This window comes from Pyxicephalus adspersus, chromosome 2 (genome assembly GCF_032062135.1).
Source record: "Pyxicephalus adspersus chromosome 2, UCB_Pads_2.0, whole genome shotgun sequence".
Taxonomy (NCBI): domain Eukaryota; kingdom Metazoa; phylum Chordata; class Amphibia; order Anura; family Pyxicephalidae; genus Pyxicephalus; species Pyxicephalus adspersus.
Genome location: NC_092859.1, coordinates 25,287,532 through 25,313,483, shown reverse-complemented (window position 1 = coordinate 25,313,483; position 25,952 = coordinate 25,287,532). Strand labels below are relative to the sequence as shown.

The window sequence follows — 25,952 nt, the reverse complement described above, 5'->3', positions numbered from 1 at the left end:
GACTGGTCAATGAAAGGAGAAGCATCAAAATGATAAGTTTATTATTCTCTAATAGTCTCCACCTATTGGCTTGTCCAATTTTACAGCAAGTACTGCAGTACAACTGATTAGCTCCCTGTTCAATATATTTTTCTCCCAGGCTAAACTCGTCTGAACAGAGACTACAAGTGGCTGAAACCAAGTTAAATCAAAGTACTTAAACTTGTTTGTTTGTATTAAAAAAAACAAACAAACAGAAAAAAGCTTACTTATTCACTAGTAATTAAAATGCTGCTTTTATTTGTTAATTTTATACCTGCCTGGAGTTCAGCTTTAGGTGATTTCACTGGCAGTATTAACTCCAGTCCTGCCAAATAATATTGCTGCTGTCCTTCTGGATGTTAAATAAGAAAACAAATACCTTGGCCCTTGTCTGGAAAAGCAATATATGTTTGATGAAGCGGTAATTGGTTTTCTGGCTGAGTGATCACAATGTGCTTTTCTCCTTGACCAATTGTGTTTGCTTCGACCATATCTGCGCAGCTGCCTGACATTGCATTGCGCGAGTCACGTCTGTCCATTCATTTGCATTTATATAATCCCGCAGATCTGGATTTGCAAGATGCATTTTAATCGGGTCGCGTGCTCAGACCTGCCAGGAACAGCGCTGTAGGATATTATCGATAATTTCTAGCAGAATGCTGCAGTAACAGATGCTATTACATTTTCCTCAGATAATGTCTTTAAACTGATCACAATTTACAGTTTTACAATTACATTTTTTTTTCTCCAGCTGGCCACTTATTTATCTATTTTGCTTCAATTTATCTTATTTTGGATGAGTTTGGATTTCTTATCCATGGGGGTGGTGGTTGATTGCATCAAAATATTTTGTTTCATTTGTCTTGTATTGTGTAGTTAAAGCAAAACTAAATACAAAAATTAGTTTTAAACCATGCAAACATTCATTTTTTTTTAAATATTAGTCCCTGTAATGTGTGGGGGGAGCCATGGTTGTCACTCTGTCTGTAATTGTCTGTCAATATTTGTCTTCGTCCATCTGCATCTGCAATGGTGGGATTGGTTGGTACCCAAAAAAAAGCTGACATTGTTTTTGCTTCAGTACCAAGAATTCTGCATTTCCAGCTAGATCAAAAGGTATTTACTGTATCCAAGGTCCGCATCCAAGCAAAACTCGAGTTTTGGGGACTTCAGTAGTTGGTGGGGAACAGGTCATATGACTTGATTTAATTCTAATGTTCTCTGTGCTTAGTTGAGCAGCGGGAGCTCTGGGATTAGAGCTGCTTTCCTCCCATATTGAAGCTGTCTTTGCTCCATTGACCAAAAAGCTTAGAGATTTCTTTCTTCATTTTTTCTTACAGAACTCCTATTGAGGTATTTTAGGTGGTGCCAGCTATAGGGTCCCAAAGCTACTGCTGCAAAGAGAAAGAGAATATATTTAAAACATAATTAAACTGAAAAAAAAAAAAATACCACCTGCCTTCAATTTAGCCAATCCCTCTATCGCGCTGGAGCTTTTCTCGATTGTGTCTGGTGTCATCCTGGAATTTTTCTGCATCCTGGTGTGGAGGAAGCGCTGGGCACCACCATGTCTTCTCTTCTTTTTCTGGGTGCATCACCCATTCTTGCACTGCGCAAGCGCGAGATCAAGTGACGTGACCCACCGTGAAAGGGGGAAAAAAGTGCCAATCCAACCTAATTGTCTACTGTTTTATGTAAAGTAAAAATTTGAGAGGTTTTAGGTCTGCATTAAATTTTATTGCAGTGCTTTGTAAATGTGCAGTGTTTTTAATATGTGTAAAGCAGCAGCATGGCTGCAGCAATGCTATACTGCTGCATTTTAATTTTAACTATGAAAACTACTTTTTGCACAGGGTAAGACAACTTTAGTAATTTTATTACAGCGCAGACATTGTTAGAGAAATTGTTTTATTTACAGACTGCATTGTTTATGCCCATAGTTATTGTAATGCAACCTTTTGTCATAGAAGTTACATATGAATGTGGGAGAAATTTGTAGGAACATTCTGTCATAGCTAGCACGATGTGCTTGTTATTCATCTAAATCTTTCTTATGACTTTTTCCTTGCTATAATTCCAGAAATTTAAATCAATGAGACGTCTGTAAATGAAATAGGCTATATGTTACCCCTTTAAGGATTAAGACAGAATCATGCGTGGAGTATGCGGAGAGGCAGTAAAATTCATTTTTAAAACATGCAATGACATTTTCAGATTTCATTTTTTTTATCATAAGGCTTATGTGCCCAGCGATAGTGGCTGTGTAATTGGCTCAGCACTGAACAGGGAGGGAGCTGTGCTTTTAACTTCTCCATTGGGATTGCAGCCTCTTAGGTGGCAATATTTTTTATTTATGTGTTTTATTTTAGCAACTTGTGCATAATCTTTCTTCTTTCACCTTCACATTGCTTTTAGTGACTTCTGTTAATATTGCAGCATTGCTTTTAAAGTGAAACTACTTCTCTCTGTCTTTCCTTCTGGGGTTTTGCAGATATCAGAGGGGTGCAAATGCTTTAACTTTAATGCCTGAAGCAAATTTTCCTAACAAATTGCTGGTTGTAACATAAAATATAATAAATATATAAGTTGTAATATAAAATTAATCTACCAGTTTTTCTTTTTACCAACATTGTGCTGTAGAAGGATAAACAGAATGTCAAATGTTTACTGGATTTCTTGTATTGCCTTCAAATAAAGTCTGCTTAAACCTTTTATGACTGCAAATTATTATTGTCCAGGACAACTAGGCAGTGTCAGTTAAAGAGAACTAAAAAAAACTAAGACCACTAATACCTAATTCTGCTCCTGCAATGCAATGTCCATGAGCTATTCATCGGCACAGGCTCCTCTTGTTCTGGATTTAGGGTCTACAGCCAACTTTGTGGGCAAACTTGGATAACACAACTTCTGTGCTCATGCTCAACAGTTAATCTCTGCACCAAGACATGCAGAGCATGTGTACTAAACTACACATGCACATTACAAAGAAGCCAGTGAGGAGAATGTAGAAAGCCTTTATTGCGGATGCAAAAGTAAAAAACCCAAAGTTTCTGTATTGTCACCAGAACTGAAGGTCACACCAAACATTCTAACAGATGTTCTGTTCCACTGAAAAATATTAAAGATTTACTTTTTTTTGTCTGGAACAGGAAGTGAACTAAAAACCCACCAACAGTACACATAGAGTCCACCATAAAGGCTTAACATTTGGAGTATCCTACCTCCAACAGGAGTTTATTGCTAGTGTCCTGGGAGGATATCTTTACTATGTTAAAGACTTTTTTTTTACTAGCAGCTTTTTTTTTTTTTCTTTGGCCATTATTGCAGGAGCTTTGTCACTTTGCCTGCAATTTTCCAGCATGGTCATCCTCCTTGTCAAGGCTAAACTGGATGCGTAAAGGAGTAAACTTCGGGCATGGAGTTTTGCATCAGACACTTTCCGGGCTTCATTCTGGCACAAATTAGCGGCAGAATGACTTTGAGGTCCAAGAATATGACCCAAATCAGTTACTTGCTGTCTCTGCAGAGATGTTCTTTCATGCCTCCCCTACATGTTGTAGACCTTAGGTTCGCCCAATGACGTTAATGGCTTTCTGAGTCACTGTGGTCCTTCCTCTAAGGCAGGGGTGTCAAACTTAAATACACAGTGGGCCAAAATTAAAAACTTAGACAAAGTCCCAGGCCAACCTTGAAATGTATTGAAAAAATTGAAAATGCTTAAAAAATCTTCCTGCGCTAAACTTGAAGCCCCTGTAACTGAGGGGGAGTGCTGAAAATGCTAGACGCGGCCAATGCGGGGCTAAATCTTATGAGTGGCCCGCCGCTGGAACCCCCTCTTCAATGAAATAGCACTACAATTCTATAAAACACTACTGCTACCACAATTCTCGGCATTACTTGCGTCTATAAACAGTCAAATGCGGGGCCTGTCTTTAAGGACCCAAACGATGCGTAGAAAGAGCTTCCAATGACTTGTCTGTTGTCACTGGCGGAACCTGGTCTTCATCTGTTTCTAGCCCTAATCTTACTTTGCCAAATACTTTCAAAGAGGGTAACTGCTGCCAAGGTTGGTTTCTCCCTTTTTAGAGCAACAGGAACAGATGGCTATAGCATTAAATTTCATCTGTGACTTTTAGAAGCCTTCTGTCTCATGTCTTATATGAATAAGGCACTTTTTGGCTAAACTGCTAGACTACAGAACTCTTGGGTAAAAAGTTGTTGATCTTTCGTATTCCTCAAAGTACAGTTGCACCAACTTTTTCCAATATTAAGGAGATCATCAAGATCACCCATCTTTACAAGTAGAAGAGGCTTAAGTCAAAGACTGCAAAGTATTCTCCATCTCTGCCAAGAAATGTCGTTCTTCCCTGACTTGGCTCCATTCACAGGTCCTGGCATTAAACGATTTGTATTAAGGCGCCTCTTTCCAGAGTGAGGAAATGGTTCCTTTGTTAAAGTTAGGACAACTTGCTTCTGAGTGGTATCTCAGCCATTTAGACTGCAGTTATGCTTTCTGTCCTCTTCAGTTTTTCACCTCTCACCTTCCTTTTCACCACACAGTTTACTGAATTTCCATCAAGCCAGTTCTTTAGGATCAAAGTTTATTTCCTTTTGTTCCTGGGACAGAACTAATATACTTCTTTATGGGCTCTACTACATTGGTGTTCTGTCCCAATAATAATTTGTCATCCTGCTGGCTTTAACAACATGGCTCTGGTAGATAGATAAGGGATGCGTTTTGTCTATAATATCTAAGATGCATACTTTACTTAGTGTGATTCTCTGGGGTTCTACTCGGGAGTTTCTCCATGGGATAATTTCTCTTCTACCTGCAACTTGGTCTTTACCCGGTGGTGGGTCCTTAGCACTACCCAGGGTCATCTCCCTACTCTTTTACCTTTGTTACAGAAACCATTGGCTACTCCTTGATTGAGAGCTTTGTACACGGAAGGGGCTTCTTTGTTCCTTCCCCTCATGCATTACCCTTAAGCTCAATAGCATTTTCAGAAACTGCAATTTAAACCAATTAGAATCATTCCTTTTTCTACTCCTATGGTATGTTTCTTGTATTTATTACTGGCGGCATTATCCTGCAAGGAGGTGTTAGAGTCCAGGAATTTCTTCTAGCCTTCACTTCAATCACATTATTCCAGTTCACCAAAAGGAAATTTCCTTTCTTTGTATAAATGTGACTCAGGCCACTACTTTTTTCAGAAGGATTGACTCCTTTTGTAAACTTGTATTGACCCCACAAGGGTGGATATGCTCTAGTTCCACCATCTTTAGTTCAGTTTTTATAGCTTGTCAGTGTCCACTCTTCCTGTAGGCGACAGTATAACCCCAAGGATTTTACGGTGAGTACAAAAAACTTTTTTGCCACTCATACACTTTCTTTCATTTGTCATGGCGTACAATTTGTTGAAAAATGTGTTCCTTAACCTTCCTTATGTTTGTATCTATACTTAACCCCAAAAAAGAAGAATTTGGTTGAATACTGTAGCTCCACAGGTAGTTATTTTAACTATTAAAACATTTGTGTATGATTACATGCTGAGCAAGGCTCATTTTTCTGTTTTACCTAATGGTATCTGAAATTACAGCTGAATTAGTTTGCTTTGTACATTCTGTGTATTGGAAGACAAGGTAAAGCCAGAGGCCTGTGGCACATTGCTCACATATGCTTGCGTATTGTTTCCCTGCAAACCATTCTTGCCCGAGATTACCAATGTGCCACAACCCGCAGAATAATTACGTCTTTTCTAAAGCTCAGCGCTGTGTTTTTGGCTGGACTCCCCTGCTAACTCTGTTGGTCCCAGGACTGAGCACTCTCTCTCTTTTTCTCTCATTACAGTTCTGTCAGGCTCACTCCCAGCTGGCCCAGTACATGGAGCGATACAGGTATTCTCCATAATGATACTATAATTGGCTCTGTAATCTGCTTCCTGTAACATGTTCATTTCCCTAGTTATTTTCTTACATTACTGAAGATGACAGCTTGCCGCTTCTGTTCCAGCTGCGATGGATAAGCCATTTTGTTTGCTGTGCACAAATGCTTGTCCTCCTTTTAACACTGTATAAAACCTATTTGATGTCGCTGTTTCACTGATGTCCTGCCAAGGCTTTGCCTAAACATATACACACTCATACAAATCATTTAGCAGGCACTAGGGAGGTAGCTTTTTCAAGAAGATGGCATTTAAGGATATGTGAACCCTAACAAGAACTTCTAATTTGTTCCCCTTTGGTATAGTAAACATTCCATTTAAAATCTTTTTCTATATCTGTATAATAAAAAATCTAACAAAAGAGCTATTGATGCGGCAAACAAATCTGGTGGGCTCATGTCTTCTGTCCTCTTCGAGTTGGTTTTTAAGACAAAGTTATTACCCCTTCAGTTCACGGTCCAGTCACTTGCTCATATAAATTTATGCTGTTTTTTACTGGAATACAGGCAAGCCCTCAATCATCTACTATCCTTTTTATTACACATATAAATAACATTTGGCATATGGTGAAATAAAAACAAAAGTATGTGTTAACAAAAGTATACATAGTTCACTAAAAAGGTGGAATTTTTAGTTTTTAATGAGCAAAACCTGACAATCTCTTCTGTCTCTTTTACACTCTGTTTGTAAGATCTCTTAACTTGCATCCCGAGGTCTGTGCACTTGCCATAGGGTCCTTTTTTTCCCCCCAGGATTACTGTATATGATTTGAGATAGTTGACCATTCAATTTGGGCAGGAATAAAATCTGAAACTGTGGGGGTAAGACTGAGCAGCTCTGGCAACACAGAGCATTCTAGAAGAAAAATGTTTTTTTTTTTGTTTCTGCAAGATGCAAATAAAAAGTAAAACTTGTGTTGATAGAGACAACTTTTGTTTTGTTTCATGTTTGGAGGAAAAACTCAGTCAAATTGTGTTTTTCCTATCACCATAATTGTTGCTTACCAGGGATATTATTTATAATTTCCTCCTGGTCCACGATCTTTCCTCCGAGAAGGTCTGTGGCACACGTCAGCAGGGCCAAGTTTTCCTTTAAAAGTAAATCACAAAATAAATGACAACAGGGTGGTCTTTAATATAAATACCAATGAAGCACTTTTGCTAGGAGGCACACATGAAGGATATACACTTAAACTCTTTTGTTCAGTGTAGTCGTATTGGGACAGTAAAATACCATCTCTTTTGAACTCCTGTAGTGTTGACCATGAATTAGAATGATGATGAGTGAAGAGGTACAGGGTCACATTCTGTTCTCATTTTTATTTATTTCACAGGAGTCGCCTTAAAGCAAAAAACCTGATGTACATAAAACAGATTCTGTTCCTTCTGGAGAAATTTGTAGGCACCCTGGGAGGTGAGCTTTGTCATTCTGTTAAATAGAATCTGACTGAGAATAATGTTTTTTAGGGTTTCTTTTCTTTTGAATGCATATTCTTTACCACCAGGAAATGTTGTTTTGCACTTGCTTTTTTCTTTAGATGTGTTTAATAATCAGTGAATTACTTTATAGTGAAAGCGGTGAATGATTTTACAGTGAAGTGAGCTAAATCTGTCCTGGTGAGAACATAGCTGTCAGATCTGTAGAAAACTTGGGAGTGATGTTGAGACAAGAGGTCTCTTTAAACTCTTAAGTATAATGACTACCGACAGTACCTTTATCTGCTTCTTTCTCTGGGATGACAGAACCATCTTTGTATTGGTATCAACCAAGGTTACCATCTACTTCCTTAACTTAGATGCCAGCTCAGAGATGACACAGTCATATAAATCCTTTGGTTGTGTTAAAATTTTTTGACACAGATCAGCATTCTGCTGCTTCTCAACTTGCCACAAAGAGGGCAGTGTCACAGCCTGATCTCTGGGGCAAGTTTAATGTTCTCCTTAAAGCTGAAGCTGAAACCCAAAAAAAAAAAAAAATCACACTTACCTTCAATCCTGCAGATTTGTCTATCCTTGGGGAGGTTTCTTCCATCGGGTCCCGGGGTGGCCTAGGTATCCGTCTTTGGCCCAGAGCAAAGGGAGCACTGGGCGCCGCCATCTTCTCTTCTACTCTCTTGAGTTCTTCTTCCTGCGTCACCCGATCTCTCACTGTGCAGGCGTGAGATCGGGTGACGTAGGTTGGAAAAAACTTGCCGATCTCACTGCGCATGTGTGAGATTGGCAGTTTTTTTTCTATTGAAGAAAGGGCTCCTTCTGCAGAAGGAGCAGCCAAGAGCCTTCCAGGATGCGTGACGTAGGTATCCCGGGAGGCTCTCTGCTCCCATTCATTCTTGATCACCTATTCAAGATCGGCGATCAAGAATTAAGAGGACAGCGTACCCTTTTTTGAAAAGAAAAAAATAAGGATTTTGCACTTGAAAAAAACACAAACAAACGGAATTTATACTTTAAATAAAAGGGTTGTCTAAGAGTTTAGGTACGTTTTAACTAAAATAATGTTAAGTAAATTCATACTTTGCATCCTTAGGCTCCCTATATAGGTTTTTTTACTTTGAGCACCACAGCAGGTTTACACAGGGCTATGAGTACTTATACCTGGTGATTTTTACTTATTGCTTTATTTTGGAAGACAAGGGAGAGTCGTATGCCTCTCATATGCCTTTTTTGGGATTGTTGGTGGCTGGGATTTGACATTGAAAGTAAGTACAAAGTACAGGTTCATTTTTAGGAAAGAAGATAAATGAATTCAATATGTTTTTGCTAGAGCAGTCCACAGTGCAATAATACATATGTTACTTCATATGGTTCCTTGCTGCTAATTAGTACATTTTTATAGCCCTCGTATATTAACACAATCTGCAAACAGTTGTTACTAGCAAAGCCCACTTATCTGCCATGCAGCCTGGCACTGAATACCTGGCAAGATTATGCTGGAGCTGCAAGCGCTCAGAAAGCACACAGCACAAAGCGGGCTGTGATTTGGAATCCTCTAATCCTGCAGAGGGGGCTCAGCATGTTGTCAGTATGCTTTTGGGGTTGATGTGACAGATGGTGGTTTTTGGAAGCCAGTACACTGACATCTACAACTGCTGCCATTTTCTGTAGATTGTGTTATGTCAATGTCTGTATCTGTAATAAAGGTTATGATATTAAAAAAAAAATACAAGGCACATAAAAAAATGTTATTATTGTTTTTTTAGATTTGTGAAAATTGTTAGATGATCTCTGACACTTTATTAGTTCCAGATGTATTTTAGTATGCATGTTCTTCAGCCATACATCTATTCCCATTCCCTGTCTTTTACAGGTAACATAAAACAGAATCCAAACTTTCAAAAAGTTTCTCAAGACGGTGAGTGAAAACCCAATGAATGGATATGACATGTAATCTCAAGAAATAAGTATGACTACAAGATTCCATTTCTATTTTTTTTTTATGCAAGCTCCTATGACACTGACTAGTATGTACTAATGTTCAATTTACACGTAAAGAACATTTTGAATACTTTTTCATCTATTTGGATAGAGTAGGAAAGGGTTAAAACACCTGTTTTTTTAATTTGTTAAACTCTCTGGAAACACAAGAGTAAATAATGGAAATTCCTTTCTTTGCAGTTGTCACCTTAAAAGGTTTCTGCAGTAGGTGACAACGTTATAATGTTTGATTTTCCATCACCTTCTATACAGATGACAATTGTTACCTGGACAAATAGAGAAGGTGAATTTAGTGGAAGTAATGATAATGCACTTAAACCTTTTTACATATAGACCAAAGCATTCATTTATGAACATAATTGACATGCCATGTTCCTTCTTTAGGCACCGCTCTGAAATCCATCAACGATTTCCTGTTCTACAGTAAGGTTGATAACATCAACCTCTTCAAGGTAATTACCTTTTAAAGTATGAATTTGACAGGACCGCCGACTGTTTAAACTTATAGAGGAAAATTGTTCATTAGACTGCATCCCTCAGCTCATTAGCAAGCAGAAGACAGATGAGGACATTGTGAAGTCTGGGCTGTGCAGAGACTGATTGGTGACTAAATGAGGTGCAGCCATAGATGCCTGTTCAGTTCTGAGAGTATCTATGGCAGTACCTGTCAGAAACAGATAAAAGGGAGATCATGAAAAGTGTCCTTAACACAGTGTGAGACAAGTCCGTTGTAAATAATATTAGCACTGGCAGTAGGCCTCCTGATATGTTTGTTTTACCTTTTGGCTATTTTTTACATCCATGCCACAGCACTGTGTGGCTGAAAGGTGGCCACCATATTAGTGGAGGTGCAAGCTATCACTGGGCATTCATAGAATGTTATAGATACCCCTATCCCCCCTTCAATGACATCAACAATGTGACCCAGTAATCAGAGACCGGAGTGGGGGAGATATATGTGATGGGTCCTGATAGATTCCTATGATGCTATAAAAATGGAGGATGTTTAGGCACTATTTTTATTCTTCTTATGCCATGTCATGTTTTTCTTATAAATCCCTCTTAGTCTGATAGATTAAATAAAGAATATGATGTTTTACATGTGAAAAGATGCACATTTTTGGCCATCCAGTCCCGAGATTTACACAGCTCTCCCATACACCTTAGCTTTGCTCGGCAAGGCAGGAGACCTATGAATGGATAGTGAAAGGAAAAGCAGCAGTCTGATGAGCTAATGACTGTCAGCCTGCTCTTTTCTCTTATGCTCTCTGCACTAATGCAAAATGGACTGGCTTTTTGGCTTTTACCTTCCCAAGTCTAAGTTCTACTGTAAAGGGACTGCAAAATGCTGATTCTGAAAATTCAAATTCATGATTTACATACCTACATAATAAAATGTATTTGTTTACATACAAGCAGTGTATTATTACCGAGCTCCTTTATTACTGAGTCATTTATATCTTCCTGAAGGTCAGCTGAATGAAACAGGCTACGTATACACGTAGAAAGATGTGAAACAGGCTACGTACACACGTCAGATGATTCTCTCGTCTGATTCTCGACTCAGGGCTAGTATCGGACGAGCATCTGACGTGTACAGGGGCTGTCAAGCGTCATTCATGGATCTGTCCTGGCGGATACACGAAAGATAAACAAACGCAGAAATAGAGAGTGACACAGGAGGAGGATAGGACCCTGCCCTGAAGAGCTTACAATCTAATTGACCTCACTGTTTGTATAATCATGGTAGTGTCATTAGCCTGTAAGCTTCTTTACAGTCCATTTGTCCAGCAAAGCTTGCCTAATTTGTCAGCTTTATATAAAACATATCCATAATAATTACAATATTTTGTTAAATACAATTTATTACTGCTGAACAACAGGGATACATTGCATTGGATATCTGGATCTGCAAGGAGATAACTGTGTTAAAATGTTAACCTTGAGAATCCCTATAAATATGACTTGACCTGTCCTTGACTTTTTATTGATCGTTTCTCCATCGTGGTATTTATCTTACCTATCAGTTCAGTGTTTTTCACAAACAAATGTTTCCTCCTGTCAGATTGCTGTCATTGCCCCATAATTCTTCTTTCCACGTCCATAAATATTTGTCTTCTATGTTTTTTTTTTATAAGTTAAAAAAAAAATATGTTCCACAGTAAATTTTATGTTATATTCTGTTTTCCACTTAGGTGCAGAAATACTGTGTGAGGAGTATGATCAGCCGGAAGGTGAGATGAAGCATTTTTATGACTTTATCTAATATTGGTAATTTTATATTATTAAAGATTCTTGTGGCTACCATCCATGAACAGATATATTACGTGGCTATAAGGCTATAAACACCTGACCATCACTCTGAATGAGCTTGTTGGACTTCTCATTCCAAAACTATAGCGTTGGCCCACTTTACCATATAGTATACCTGCATTGCTTTTGTATGAAGGCTAGCAAGATTTTGCAGTGTGTCTGTGGAAATTTGTTCTCATTCAGCCAATAGAGCATTTGAGCACGTTGGATGGGAAGACTTGGGTGGAATTGGTTTTCCTGAATTCATTTGGATGTAATATGTAATACTCATCGCTGTAAGAACAATAGATGTCATATTATGTTTCACTGCATCCTTGCATTACAATTGATGCCATGTGGGTGGGAAAAAACTTTAGGCAAGTGTCGGTCCCTGTATTATGACCCAGATTTTCAGTAAGCACCCAAAAATTGCCGGGTGAATAAAAAAAATGCCGGGTGGTGCGCCCAGCTAAAAGGGGCTGGGGAGAACACTGATCAGTAAGTAGTAGTTTTTTAAATTAATTTCTAAAGGAAATTTACTTGATTTGCTTTAAAAATTTCCCTTGTTTGTTTTGGGTTTAGTTGGGCTTTAGGAAAGAACAACAAATTCTTTAGTTTAACCTGGAACACTAATTGATTTTGTTAAACCATTTATGGCTGGAAGACTTTTGTTTAAATCATATTTTCTATTTTTTGGCCTGCATATTACCCATCCTCCCCCCCCCCCCAAATTCAGTTTGGATATTATTTGCGTTGATTTTAGGCAGCTAGGATAGAAGGTGTGTTTTCACTTCATTGGTGAATGTTGTTCATCTGGCATACACTCCAAATCTGTCAGGTTTGGCTGACATCAAGGCAATTCCACCTGCCTGGGAAGAATATCATTACTGTTATTTAGACAGTCTAATTGATTTAATTAACGTTTAACTTTTTGCTTTTATTTTCAATTCAGTTATTTGGATTTATTGAGAAATTCCAAGGCTCAGAAATTCCTATTAAAGAGAACCAAAAGTCAGGCGGCTTGCAGCAGTTTTTACAAAATCTTAACCAGAAGGGCCGACCAGAAGGTAGGTCAAAGAGGCTTTAAAACATACTGTGGCTTATTTTACAGTTATAGGGTGGGCTAACAAGTGAAAAGCAGGTATTACAAGTTTATTAGCACTTAACTTATTGTTAGTTCAAAACAATCCAAGAGCCCCTGAACCCAGATGTAAAGTATTCTAAAGCAATCACCTCTTCTTTTCAATCTGAACAACTCCACATTATTGAGTCTAAATATCCCCATCCCCTAAGGGCTAAAACATTAGACTTGCAACCTATTTGCCCATAATGATTCTTAAATGAGAATCTGAATTTTTAGGGATATCCCTGAGACCAGATGACGCATATTTTTAATGATGTGCTGTCTTATGAAAAAAATTATTTTTAATAGTCAGAGATAGTCAAACTTCCCTGAAAAACTCAGTGCAAAAGAGATCTTTCATTACTATTTTCAGATAAGGGGAAGGCAGACATAAATTGTCCCCTCCCTATTTAAGTCCTTTAGGTGAGCTGCACAAGACGCAGCAACAGGTCCCCGCCAGATGCTATGAAGTAGACATCAGGCTGCTTATGGCCAGTTCATAGCTGTATACTGACGCTACATTTTTGTCGCCTAAAATAAATGTTTGTCTAGCATCTGTGGAGCTGTCCCCTTATGTCATTTAGTGATTCTCCATGACAGGGTGCCTCCAACTCATCCTACCCCTTCCCCTTTCCATAGAGCAAAACAGCACTCATTTCTACTAATGTCACTGGAAACAATCGCTGATGTGACAATTATTACATGTCTGTAAGGGGCTTTAGATTGACAGAGCTGTAATAGAGCTTGATTAGCTGACTGTGCTGCCACTCCAGCTCTGATTTCTGTTGTGCAAGATGGGAAGTTATTAAAGATAGAATAAAAGGAATAATATTAGCAGTGATAAAAATAGGTTTATTCATTTTAAATAGCCACTGAATTGCACTAAAGGGTGCTTTTAACTTTTCTCTTATCTGTGGGCAACTTCGGTAGTCTTTGAATTTGTCCTCTAAAGGCGGGTACAATATACCATTCAATAGTGTGGCTGATATATTTATAATTTAATATAATGTGGCAGGTTTTATTTTTATCTTTCTTCATTTATGGCAGCTGCAGACATCCCTGATGAAGGCGGTGAGAACAAACATCCTCGTATGGCATCTCCACTCATGCAGATTGAAGGCTTCCTGTCTGCACTAACAAATGCTAACCAAGATGGGAGAGTCATAATACAGCTGCAAGGTACATCCTGCCTTCTTGTCCATTTATTGACTTGCACCTGTAGTATTTATCAGAAATGACCCCATAGGTACACCAAAAGCATTAGAATCATTTACGATTCTAAACTATCATCATTCTATTAGAAATGGGGTTTCTTTATCATCCCCTTGTTGAATACTGCCAAAAGTTTTCCTCCTACTGTGATTGTGGTCACTTACTGCCTTCTGGCCCTCACCCTCTATCAGTTGTTTGGGTTTTGTGAGTACCTAAGGTCTGTACCCTAAGATTCTTCAATGCTATGAGTGATTCTGAACATTGGCACCGCTTTGCCAGGCTTCCCAGCTCACACTCCCCTAACAGAAGAACAGTTTTTCTTGCCAGTGCCCATTTTTCCTGTAGGAAGCAGTGTACACAAAGAAAGAAACCTTCTTGCTCCTTCTTGTCCATAAAATTTTTACTGGAGTTTCTTTTACGGCAGTCAATTCCTTTCTTGTTTGCTTCATATCAAATAAACAAGAAAAGAGGAGATTTTTTTCCATAACTCATGTTGTACCGGTACCCATCATGGACAGTAAGAGAAGGGTGCATTTTTCTCCACTTCCTTTTTTGTATGATGTACCTAATATCTACCTAATAGACCAAAACAGATTTCACTTCCTGTTCTGCCTAATACTCATTACATAAACATCAAACAGGTAGGAGGTAAAACTCTCCCAAATGGGGACACAGCAGTAACATGTTTATAGCGATTTCAACCCTTCAACTCTATATCAAGCAAAAAATGTTAAGATCTAATTCTGTTTTTACTAATGTATGTTTTACCATCTCATTTTTGTCAATAGGAAATAAGTTTTGGAATATTTTTTATCTGATAGATTGCAGGCATTGAAACATGTTGACTATATAGCTTTGAGATGATGAGAAATGTGTCTGTCCCTGCAGGTACTGTGGCACAAAGCAGCCTGAAATTTCTTATGTTGAATCCTGCTGTGCATTTTGCTGAAGTGCTGAAGGAGTGTCGTGCTATAATCATTGCTGGAGGAACCATGCAGCCGGTGAGAAGGGAATATTGTTTCTGCATCATTTCCACTTATCACATAGATGTGACTGTCAGTATAGCTCTTCTTAGCTGGATGGGGGAATGATTGGAGTGCCTATACTTTTAAAGATTGTACAAATGTACAATAATATACAATCAAAAAACTAAATTGGACCCTCTACCTAGGATGTCCGGATAAAGATATATGGCCACTGCCCAGATTACATCTCTACTTTATACAACTAGCAGCATGAATTTGAAGGTCAGTAGGCTGCATTGGCCAGATTTCTGTATCCAAACATCCTAGGAAAAAAGTTCAAGTTGTGTTGTGTTGTGTTTTTTAATACTTTGAATGCAAGTGCTCAACCCAGAATTTTTTTGAGCTGGGTGGGAAGAAGCTGAAGATGGGTGGCAGCCCCTGTATTGTGACCTAACTGACTCTGTAGTAACCACCCAAAAACAGCCGGGTGGGTACTGAAAAGTGCCGGGTGGTAAGCCCGATGGCTAAAAGGGACTGGGGAGAACACTGAAACATAACTTTAGTTTTATGCAAATGTTAATTGTTTTAGTGATTAGGACACAATTCAATCTGTGTTAAACAAGGCCACACCATTGTAACAACTGCAAGTTTAATATCAGATTCTTTCAAATGCCTATTTATGACTGGTTCTCATTAATGCACAAGATTATGCATTGTTTTTGTAGATAGAATAATTTAGCGTTTGTGTTTTACAATTGTGTTTAGCTGGACTTTTCTCATTTTCTGAATACTTAACAATCTCAATGTACAGAAGGAAGGAATTCATTTTCCATCCACATCACACAGCATCTGATGAGCCTGAATGTGGCGTGTTCTGGTACAGTCACAGTCAATCAGCTATACATTCACTGAAAAGGCTGCAAATGCCACATTCAAATTACCTAAAATGTCAGTCTGCTTCCAGGGGATTACACACTGATAGGATCGGGAAGGTGGGGGTGTCTCCAGGGAGAGGAGGTCTGCATAATCCCTAAGTTGTGATACATGTTATAACTCTCAATAGGCCAGATAGGAATTTCTGAATAGCTGGGGTAAAGTCTGGGTGGACGATCTGTGACAGTCACTACTAAACACTCCAAAAAAACCCCTCCAAGTGCCATTGACATCTAAACTAACCGCACAAAAGAATGCAAATGTCATCACAGACAAAGCATATTACTTTACTAGGCAGATTTCAAGGCTCAACCCAGCCTAGTGAATACACTTCCATCAAATACAAAAAAACTAGCTAAGACATGAAAAGCCATATGCCATTGGAAGTTGAATACCAAATGGGTTTTATTTCAAATACTTCTGTACAAACATCAATCTGTTTCAAAGAGTCACACCAACAACTCAAATCACACCTCCAGACTTTATCAAACTCTGCTGATTTATTTCCTATCTTTCAGGGGCTTAGTCCCCTTAGCTCTTTCTTTGACCTCTTTATTTTGGAATTACCCCCATTTGTGAAGCCGACTTCTTTTTTAGTGTGACATATATAGGCCTGTATTGGCATAGGAATTGATAAAGGTCAGCCTGTGTGTGAACCACATTGATATTTGGACCTAACAAACCAAGTTTTAGTTAGGAAGAGACAATGTCTCTAATAACCGCTTCTGATAATGTCCTTCAGGACCCCAAAACTCTGAATATTCTTTTTGACTGGTAGAATTTGCTTAGTGTTCAATCAGTCCCCCAGATTTTATAATTACTGCAAAAAGCTATGCGCCTTGCATAGGCTAGGTATCATGGATTATGATGTTCCCTACCTCTTGAGCCTTGGTGGGTATTTCACCCATTTTCTAAAGATTTCCTCTCTCTTCCTGTTGTGTTAATGGATAAAATGTGAATTAATACTTCACATAGACAGCAAAAAAAAAAAAAAAAAAAAAAGATCTGATGGGTTTAACCCTTATCTACTGTATCCACATGTAGGAAATGTATGGCTATAAATACACTTTAAGCTGCCTATTCATAATGGTTATAAAATATAAAAGTGACTATAATTTTTTAAGGTAAAATTAAAAAAGTCTATTTTTTATCTATTAAATGATTAATGTAAATTGAAACATTTGATCTTCCCACGATACATACCCAGAAAGGAAAGAAGAAATTCATCACCATCCTGCTAAAGATACCGATGGCTCAAATGTGACCTAGATGACTGACGTACTGTGCTTTATTGTATGTTTGCATGCTCTTATCTTATGTGACGGACAATATACAAATTGTTATTAAGCATAGCTTCCATACCTACAGAGGTGTCACATCTTATCCCCGTTCTGTGTTGTAGGTGTCTGATTTTAAGCAGCAACTGTTGATATCGGCTGGGCTCAACCCAGAACGGATAGTGGAGTTCTCCTGTGGTGAGTACTAAGATTTCTCAGGACAATTTTGAAACGGAGTATGTAAATTTAAATTACATCAAAATCAATTACCTTAAATTTCTACCTTATTTTGTATCTACACTTATATTAGTATTACAGCTAAATGTCACTTTTACACAGGAAATTTTATCTCCAGTAAGATTGGGCCCCCGGCACACCTATTGGTCTTCCTGTGTATCTGCCCCTAGCATACACCTCACTTCATATAAAGTATTTTGGTTGTACATTTTATTTTCCACACATTGGTTGCATTTTGGCAGCAAGCACAGTATGGGACAGCCCTGGTTGGTGGAGTATAAAATACAAAGTATATATTACCAGTCATTACTCAGCTGTGCAAGGGGTCCATAATCATTCATAATAATGAGATACATTCCATTATTTGTTTAAAACAAATGGGATTGTAATAATGTGAGCTGACAGCGCAGACAGACCTGGAGTTTCTGCTGGCTTTAATCAATTCCTTATGGGAATACATATAGGACACACTTCTGTGACATACATGCTTAGCTGGAATTCCAGGCTCTGTATGCCACTGCAATTCTTTAGATAAGGCAAAGGGTGAAACATAAAATCTAGAAGCGGATGCTTTGAGCTGAGTTTTACTTTATTTTTCTGGGGGCCACTTTTATGACACTGGCATTGTCTAGTAAGTTAATGAATCTTAACTTTTCTTCTATAAATATTGATTTCCTGGCTTCTATTCCAGGCCAATTCTAAAGCTGTATTTTGTCAAACTGTCTGTCTTAGATAAGCCATCATTGTGACTGCTTTTCTGTACCTTTTTATTTTATTTTGACAGGACATGTCATCCCGCCTGAGAATATATTACCCATAGTGCTTTGCAACGGGCCAACTAATCAGCAGTTAGAGTTTACTTATCAGAAGAGGGATTTGCCTGAAATGGTAAGCACAACGCAAAACATTTTCTTTCTGGACAACACAAACACTGCTATAATAACATGCATACAGTGACACATTTACAGAATTGGGAAAAGGTAACATAGTTACCATTCGCTAACAAATAGTAATGAAACTATCACAGGCAAGAAATGTTAGCAATTGCAGTACCAGTATGTCTCTCACAGTTACACAGCAATATTAATAAAATTCTAATTAATAATAATAAACAGGATTTATATAGCACCAACATATTATGCAGCGCTGTACATTAAATAGGGGTTGCAAACGGCAGACAAATACAGACAAGTGACACAGGAGGAGGGGAGAACACTGCCCTGAAGAGCTTACAATCTATTAGATCCATCTCAAACTTCCTGCATTAACATAACGGTCAACTGATTGATCAGAAAGGATCATAAAAAGACAAGACTGATACACACTGCATGAGCACTTTACCCTACTTTTTTTAATTACTCTTTGTGTGGAAGCAGTGGTCTCTCAGTAGAGTTTCAAAACCTCCTCTGTGAGTTAGAGCTCTACAGCCAGCTGGATTTTTTGGAGAGCTCTAGCACAGCAGGGAGTTTGTTGGACCCTTGCAGATAGACCACTACTTCCACACATGGCACATGGGTTCTTCTCTGCAGCATGCTTTCAAGGAACAGCCTGGAAAATGCAGAATAGGCTTCCAATAGGCAGATTGTTTTCTGTCCAATTTTGATTTTGAGCCTTGTGGTCCCCATCCCTTTTATGTGCAGTGCAGGCCTCACCTTCTCCAGGAAACCAGCAGGGGCTTCAGTCCTTTCTGTCTTCTGAAGTCATTATATTTATTTATATCCCGGCAGATGGATGAAACTGGAAGGATTTTGGTGAACTTGTGTAACGTCGTCCCAGGAGGGCTGGTGTGTTTCTTCCCTTCATACGACTACCAGAAGCTCATCCTGGACCACTGGGAGAAGACTGGGCAGCTGAAACGTCTGGCAGCAAAGAAAAAGGTCAGTGTGTGGTCACTGCAGCGACAAAACTTGCTGTGGTTTTTTCCTACCTGTAAACTTTTAAACGTTTGCAACATTCGTGTTAACACAGTTGTCTTTCTAACAACATTCATCAATGGGAATAAATAAGTATAGAGTATTTGAAAAGAGCATTTCCTTTTCTCATGGGCAAAACACATGGTTATTTTGTTCAATCACTGCCCTGCATTAAAGTACAATACCTAATTGGCTCTGCGCTGTCACATGGGGGTGGTAAAGAAACTTATCTGTTTTTCAGTAGGGTTGCAATAATATTGCAAAGTAAAATTGAATAAGGAATAAAATGCTTGGTCCCCATGTTGCATGTGGAGCATGTATGTATTATATATGTTATGGAGGTGGCACAGAAATTCTAACTTGGGCAGAACCCAGATCTCACTTCTGCAGTCACTGAGCCAAATGAGCTGTTTATGTTTTGGGGTGAAATGACCCCTTTACCAATTTCACAGTCCCTCGCAGTATCCTGCAGGCCAAACTTTTTTTCTGTTGACAATGGGATGTTTAGTAGATACAGAAAACAGTTCCACTAATTTGCATTTTTGCTGTTCAGATATTTCAGGAGCCAAAAAAAGCCAACCAGGTGGAACAAGTGTTGTCCGAGTACTCGCGCTGCATCAAGGTAAGGCAGAGAGTTTATTGCATCTTATTTCCTATTTTTGAAATAGAAATCTCAGGCTCTCTTTTCCAGCCATTTTGCACTTTTGTAGTTTACCTTCTCTTTACTCCACTTCAGATCATGACCCTTTGCTAATTATTTTATCCCCCTCCCAGTTATCCAGCCAGTCTGCTGGGCCCCTAACTGGCGCCCTTCTCTTTTCTGTTGTTGGAGGGAAAATGAGTGAAGGAATCAACTTTTCTGATGACCTGGGGAGGTATGTGTTTAAAATCATCCATATTTACTTCTATATAGATGATTCAGCCTGACTTTTCAGTTTCTTAACCTGCATTGCTAGTGCAGTGTGCTGCTACGGGATGAGAAGGAAACACGGCTCTGCCCTGTTGTATTTTTGTATTTTAAAACAATGATATTTAAGCCGAACTCTAGTTTCTGCTGCAAATCAATAATTGGCTTTTGCAGCGTGCATGGTGTGCAGCTCCCGGCATGTATATTCCAATCTTTTGGTCTTCATACACCTTCAATTTGCTGAAAAGCCAGCAGTCACATGACCTTATTAGGACCATGTTCGTTCCATCTTTGTCTCACTGTTGGCCATAGGAGACATTTTACATAGCACGGCATCTCACAGCGTTGCAGTTTAACATATTTAACATATATGGAAGATATCCCACTCTTGGTATTATTTATATAGCGCCATCACAATACGCAGTGCTGCACAAAGTCCATAGTCTTGTCACTAGCTGTCCCTCAAAGGAGCTCACAATCTAATGTCCCTACCTTAGTTTTTTTTTCTTTAGTCTAAGGTCAATTTTGGGTGGGTAGCCAATTAACCTAACTGCAATTAACCACATTAGAATCTGCATGGGCATAGACAGATTGTGTATCGGGTACAGTGAATTTATGGGTTACAGAAGGATGGCTTAGCCTGTTGTATGTTGTATGCCTGGTGCTGCTGCAGAGACAGGTAAACTTCTCTAGAATATTCCCCCTAGATGTGACAGTTCCAATTCCAAAAAATAAAGCATTCTTTATAGTCAGGTGTTGTCAAAATCATTTAAAATGTATCTGTAGCCAAAACATTTGTATTATTGCAGAAAGGAAGTGAAGCCTTCCTGAATTCTAATACTATCTCTGTTCCCATTATGGAGATACTGACTCTTTATGATGCCTATTTATGAAGCATATGTTCATATGTTTCAATGGCAGGAATTGATTCTACCAGGGAATGATTCAGTGAATGTCAGACTCACTGATTGAAAGTAATTGGAAATTCAAAATATTACATCTGTCCTTGAAACAGGAAGTTAGGAAAACAGTGACAACGGTTTGGGGACCCCTACAAAAGGAATTTACCTTCCCTTTACAGAGATTTGATTTGATTTCTCACTTCTCATCACGTCTCTAGAAGAGCTAAACTACTCAATGGAACATAGAAGAAAACTAAGAAATTACAGATACATATGAAAGCTTGTGAGGGAGTATCTGTAATGTGAGAAGCCAGGGATTAGGTGTTTCCAATGACATGAACAGAAAAGGATCATAAAAGGAAGCAGCTACAATATTTTTCAGCATGTCGGCTCCTGGGATTTATCGGAGCCTGCTTATAGTGATGTTCTGAGATGCTGAAAGGAAATGAAGTCTTGCACACCTAATCTTCCTAGTGTTGTCATGGTAACAGGCATGGAGGCAGAACAGGCTGTAGCAGGCCTTAAAGGCCTCACATTGTAGTGGGCTGACATCTCCATAATGTATTTATAAGTAAAAGCTACAAGGCTGCCAATATTTATCACCTTGTGGTTTGTTACTGACCTGCAATAGGCAAACAGTCAGTGACAGGTATCGGCTCTGGAGCCCTAATGAAACAATGTCTGATAAGCAAATTATCAGTTTGGAGAATATCCACAAATGATTGGAGTTAAAGCCCAAGTATATATTTATTGCCATTATTTATATTTATTACTTTATCCAGATGTCTTTGGGCACATGATTTGCAGGGTCTACTTTAGATCCTCCCCGGCCATGGGTGGCCCTCATTGTGTAAAGTAACAGAAATGCTGCCCACACTGCTCTGCTTCATTGTATGTGAATGTAAGTGGGGGAGGTCCATGACACTCACGAGGATATCCTTAGTCTGGGTGTCATTCAGTCTAGAAGACTGAGGACATCTAGTAGCAGGAAAGAATAAGTGGGGCAGGGAGCTGGTGATGTCTTGGCAAATGTGTGAATAGGTTATGTGCCCTAATACCTGCATGTGACCTTTTCCTTCTCCTCTCAGGATGCAGTGCTTAGGCCCTGAGCAAACATACAGGAGGCCATTGATGTAAACTCTGACACTGACCATGATAACGCATAGAGAGGGTTTAGACGCTGAACTAAAACAGAATAACAGAGAGTGATATCGGTATTAGTGGGGGTGGGCTGGCAAGAGAACCTGTCATTTATTCATACATGAACACTATGATCTGATTCTGTTGCCTGCAGGTATCATGTGACTGTTTTCCTTATGATCTATATGGTTTTGTCTCAGGTGTGTTGTGATGGTCGGCATGCCCTATCCGAATATCCGATCTCCAGAACTCCAGGAAAAAATGTCCTATCTAGAAAAGACAATGGTAAGACACCCACAATGTGGGGTTGTGGTTCTGCATTTGCCAATTTTCAGGTAGTCAGCTAATGCAAGTTTGTGAGATGCTGCTGAAAATATTCTTTGCTGCTTCTGTATTAGCCTGACCTGTATGGAAGAAATGCAACTTTGTGATGAACCAACACCCATGTGTTTAAACTCTGACTGTAATATATATGTAATGGAGTCAGAAAGGAGGGGGGAATGTACCACACCATGAAGGGGTGAAAAATATTTTTTTCTACTTTTTCTAAATACTCAGCCCAAGACAAATGGAGTGTCTGCAGGGAAAGCCCTCCTGGAGAACCTATGCATGAAAGCCGTCAATCAGTCCATTGGTAAGTGGAAGCAGAATAACACATTACGTATTACGTACAAGCAAACCATCTCCATGTACCACCTGTGGTCCCCCCAACTTACCAAATTGCACTTTTTCACAATATATTAAACAATGAAAGGTATATTCTAAATGGTTTCTTAAGGCTGTACCCTCATTGGCCATAAATTTGAATGTCACAATATACAGCTATAGTAACATCATTACAAAGCCATTAATGTCTTTGCATCTCCCGGGGGCTGGCCTTTATTTTAGTCCAGGAAGTAGATGGTGACCCTGCATACCCAAACAAATATGAATCTGAGAGAAATCAGAAATATACATTAGACAGTAGATTTTCTGTGATCTCTATAGAGAGAATAAATAACTAAAAATACTACAAGGACAAAACACTTAGCATGCACCACTCTCTCTGATGCCACATTAAATCATCCCACACGTGTTATCAGTAAAAAAAGTCATCTTGGTTGTCCTATGTTAAAATGAAAATTGGTCATAACTAAGCATTTCAAATTTTTTAACTAGACACTTGTGACATTATTAGTGCATGTTGGGAGATCTAGGCATTAAGTGTATTGCTAGGAAAAAAGAAAGATCTTTATAAAAACATTGTAAGGTTTCTGGGGAGCTCATAATGTTACTTCCTCCCTTAGGCCGGGCCATTAGGCACCGTGGTGACTATGCCAGCATTGTTCTCTTGGACCACAGATACTCCCGGCCTGCCATCCTCTGCAAGCTGCCCCAGTGGATCCGCAACAGCACAGAAATTAAAGCGGCCTTTGGACCTGCATTTGCATCAATACGCAAGGTTTGTGGCTGCTTCTTTTTAGTTATAACAAAACACTAACAAATGTTACTGATGCAATGGTGAGAGGATGGAACCTTATTTTATAATGACCTTTACTCATCCCCCACTTGACAGTGCATAGCTCCAAGCACTGCATCCTGGGAGGAAGATATTGGCGATCACATATTCATATTTCTCCTAAAACCAGGGACAGAGCTGTGCATGTATGTTGCAAAGGAGAGTATCAGCAGGTGAGATTAGGGGAGTGATTTCTGAGGATTCTCTTTATAGTGACCAGTCGTTTTTTTTCTCTAACCCCACAGTAAATGAACCATGGATATTATTACCATTTGGGCAGCTTCCTTTTCCCAGCAGCTGTAAAAATTTAGTGGTTGAACAAGTCAAGCACTTTCTTCCACCCTTGCCACACATTGTGGTTTCTCCTGACAGCTCATAGCGGAAAATAACAAGCAGCCAGCATATATTCACACACCTGGAAGTGTAGACAATACAAGCAGAGACAGGGTGGCTTTATACATGCCAATGCCAATAAGTATATTCCGACTTCTTTAGCTGGTGGGCTAGGGTAAGTAAAGTTGGCGAGTTCACTTTAAGGAGAGAAACATGTGCCTTTGCCCTGCGTGTCTTTTTTTAAGTAACTAAAGCTAAATTGTAGCTTGGGTGCATAAAAACATAGCCTAAGAAATGTCTTTTGTATATTTTTTATTTAATTGCACTTCAAGGGCTGTACCTAGCTCCAGTCCATTCTGCAGGGAGCATCAGCTGCTCTCACAAAAAACTGCGGTCCTAATCTTTAGGCCTGAAATTTTCAGTACAATGAACAACACACGTAAGGGTATATTTTTATAAACCTTGCGTTGATCTAGGTTGTTTTACAGCAATCTACAGTTGGGCTACTTCCCAGCTTTAGCGTCTAAGAACCTTTAGCAAGCTTCAAGCACCTCTCTTGCAGCCAAGATTCGAGTAGTGCTGAAGCTTATTGAATCCTGTTCAAAGGGTCTTTAAAAGGACAGTCAGCTCTCTTATTAGGTTCTTGGTTTACCCCCAAATTGAAGATAAAGAATACTTAAGAGGCTTCAAAAAAGCTGCTTGAATCCAGCTGGAAACTTTGCAAATGCTTGCTGTATACAATGTTCTTTACAATCTGACGTATGTGTGTAGCAGGCATAAAGCTACGTACAGACGCTGGATTTTTATCAAGTGAGATAAAAAAAATATCTAGTGTCTGTAGAGCTGTCTCTCCTGAAGGATAGCTAAACAACCAATGCCAATTCCTAATAAGAAGATGCAGGACACTACCCTCTCCTCCTTCCCCTCTATAGATTAGTTTCTATTAATGCACATCTTTACAAAGCTTATGGAGTGACTGAAGCAGAAGATCCAGGAAGGAGTGAGGTGGTGAAGGTTGGATTGTTCTATCCAGTAGTCCTTGCAGGCAAGTCTGACAACTGTCAAAGATAAATACTAAAATGGGTGCAAGCAGAATGTTCCACATCAGTGTTCAACCCAGATTTTTTTTAAAGCTGGGTGCGAAGAAATTATAGGCAGATGGCAGCCCCTGAATTGTGATCCAACTCTTCAGTAACCCCCGAAAACAGCCAGCCGGGTGGTTACTGAAAAGTGCTGGGTGGTACGCCTGGCTGAAAGGGGCTGGGGAGAACACAGTACATCTCCCAATTTTTGCTGACTCTTCTTTTGTATCAATCCAGTTTTATACTCAACAGATTTTCTTAAGCACAGAGGTATGAGTGTGTACTAGCTTGGGAACCAAAGATAGGAGTTGTTTTATCTATGAAATATTCAGAACAGTGTGCTGTGACTGATTCACAATCAGCGTTCTGACTTATAATCTTTGCCCACTTTTTATCCTCTTTTTAGTTCTTCCACATGAAGAAGGCAAATTCCGCCGTGACATCCTGATTATTTACCGGTTCAAGATTTTTCTATCGCGTCACAAATGTTTATATATGTTATTTATTATAATAAATAGTTTTGTTCAAAGAAAAAAAACAGGTTTTCCAACTGTGAAAAGGGCTTTAAGAGTACCTATGTCTACTGTTTCGTCACAGACTCTTCTATCCAGGTGGAGCAGAACTGGTTAGATATACTGCTGGGTGCAGTCATCTTTGCCCCTCTGGTCCTGCACATAAGCCAGGAATGTTGTGTCCCATGTTGGCTCCTCATTCACATGATAAATAGCTATGGTAAAT

At 39.0% G+C, this 25,952-nt stretch overlaps 1 protein-coding gene across 1 annotated transcript in view; it reads left to right on the top strand.

Moving 5' to 3' along the window:
• DDX11 (DEAD/H-box helicase 11) overlaps positions 1-25,752 on the top strand; it is a 50,781-nt gene extending 25,029 nt beyond the window's left edge. The window contains exons 11-27 of the mRNA XM_072400089.1: positions 5,873-5,919; positions 7,300-7,379; positions 9,273-9,317; positions 9,785-9,852; positions 11,596-11,634; positions 12,645-12,759; positions 13,863-13,994; positions 14,916-15,028; positions 17,328-17,400; positions 18,224-18,327; positions 19,167-19,316; positions 19,906-19,974; positions 20,127-20,227; positions 22,502-22,586; positions 22,860-22,935; positions 23,588-23,742; positions 25,621-25,752. Coding sequence (XP_072256190.1) covers positions 5,873-5,919; positions 7,300-7,379; positions 9,273-9,317; positions 9,785-9,852; positions 11,596-11,634; positions 12,645-12,759; positions 13,863-13,994; positions 14,916-15,028; positions 17,328-17,400; positions 18,224-18,327; positions 19,167-19,316; positions 19,906-19,974; positions 20,127-20,227; positions 22,502-22,586; positions 22,860-22,935; positions 23,588-23,742; positions 25,621-25,662 — 1,494 coding nt within the window. The 3' untranslated portion in view covers positions 25,663-25,752. The remainder of the gene's footprint in view (positions 1-5,872; positions 5,920-7,299; positions 7,380-9,272; positions 9,318-9,784; positions 9,853-11,595; positions 11,635-12,644; positions 12,760-13,862; positions 13,995-14,915; positions 15,029-17,327; positions 17,401-18,223; positions 18,328-19,166; positions 19,317-19,905; positions 19,975-20,126; positions 20,228-22,501; positions 22,587-22,859; positions 22,936-23,587; positions 23,743-25,620) is intronic.
• The last annotated feature ends 200 nt before the right edge of the window (positions 25,753-25,952 follow it).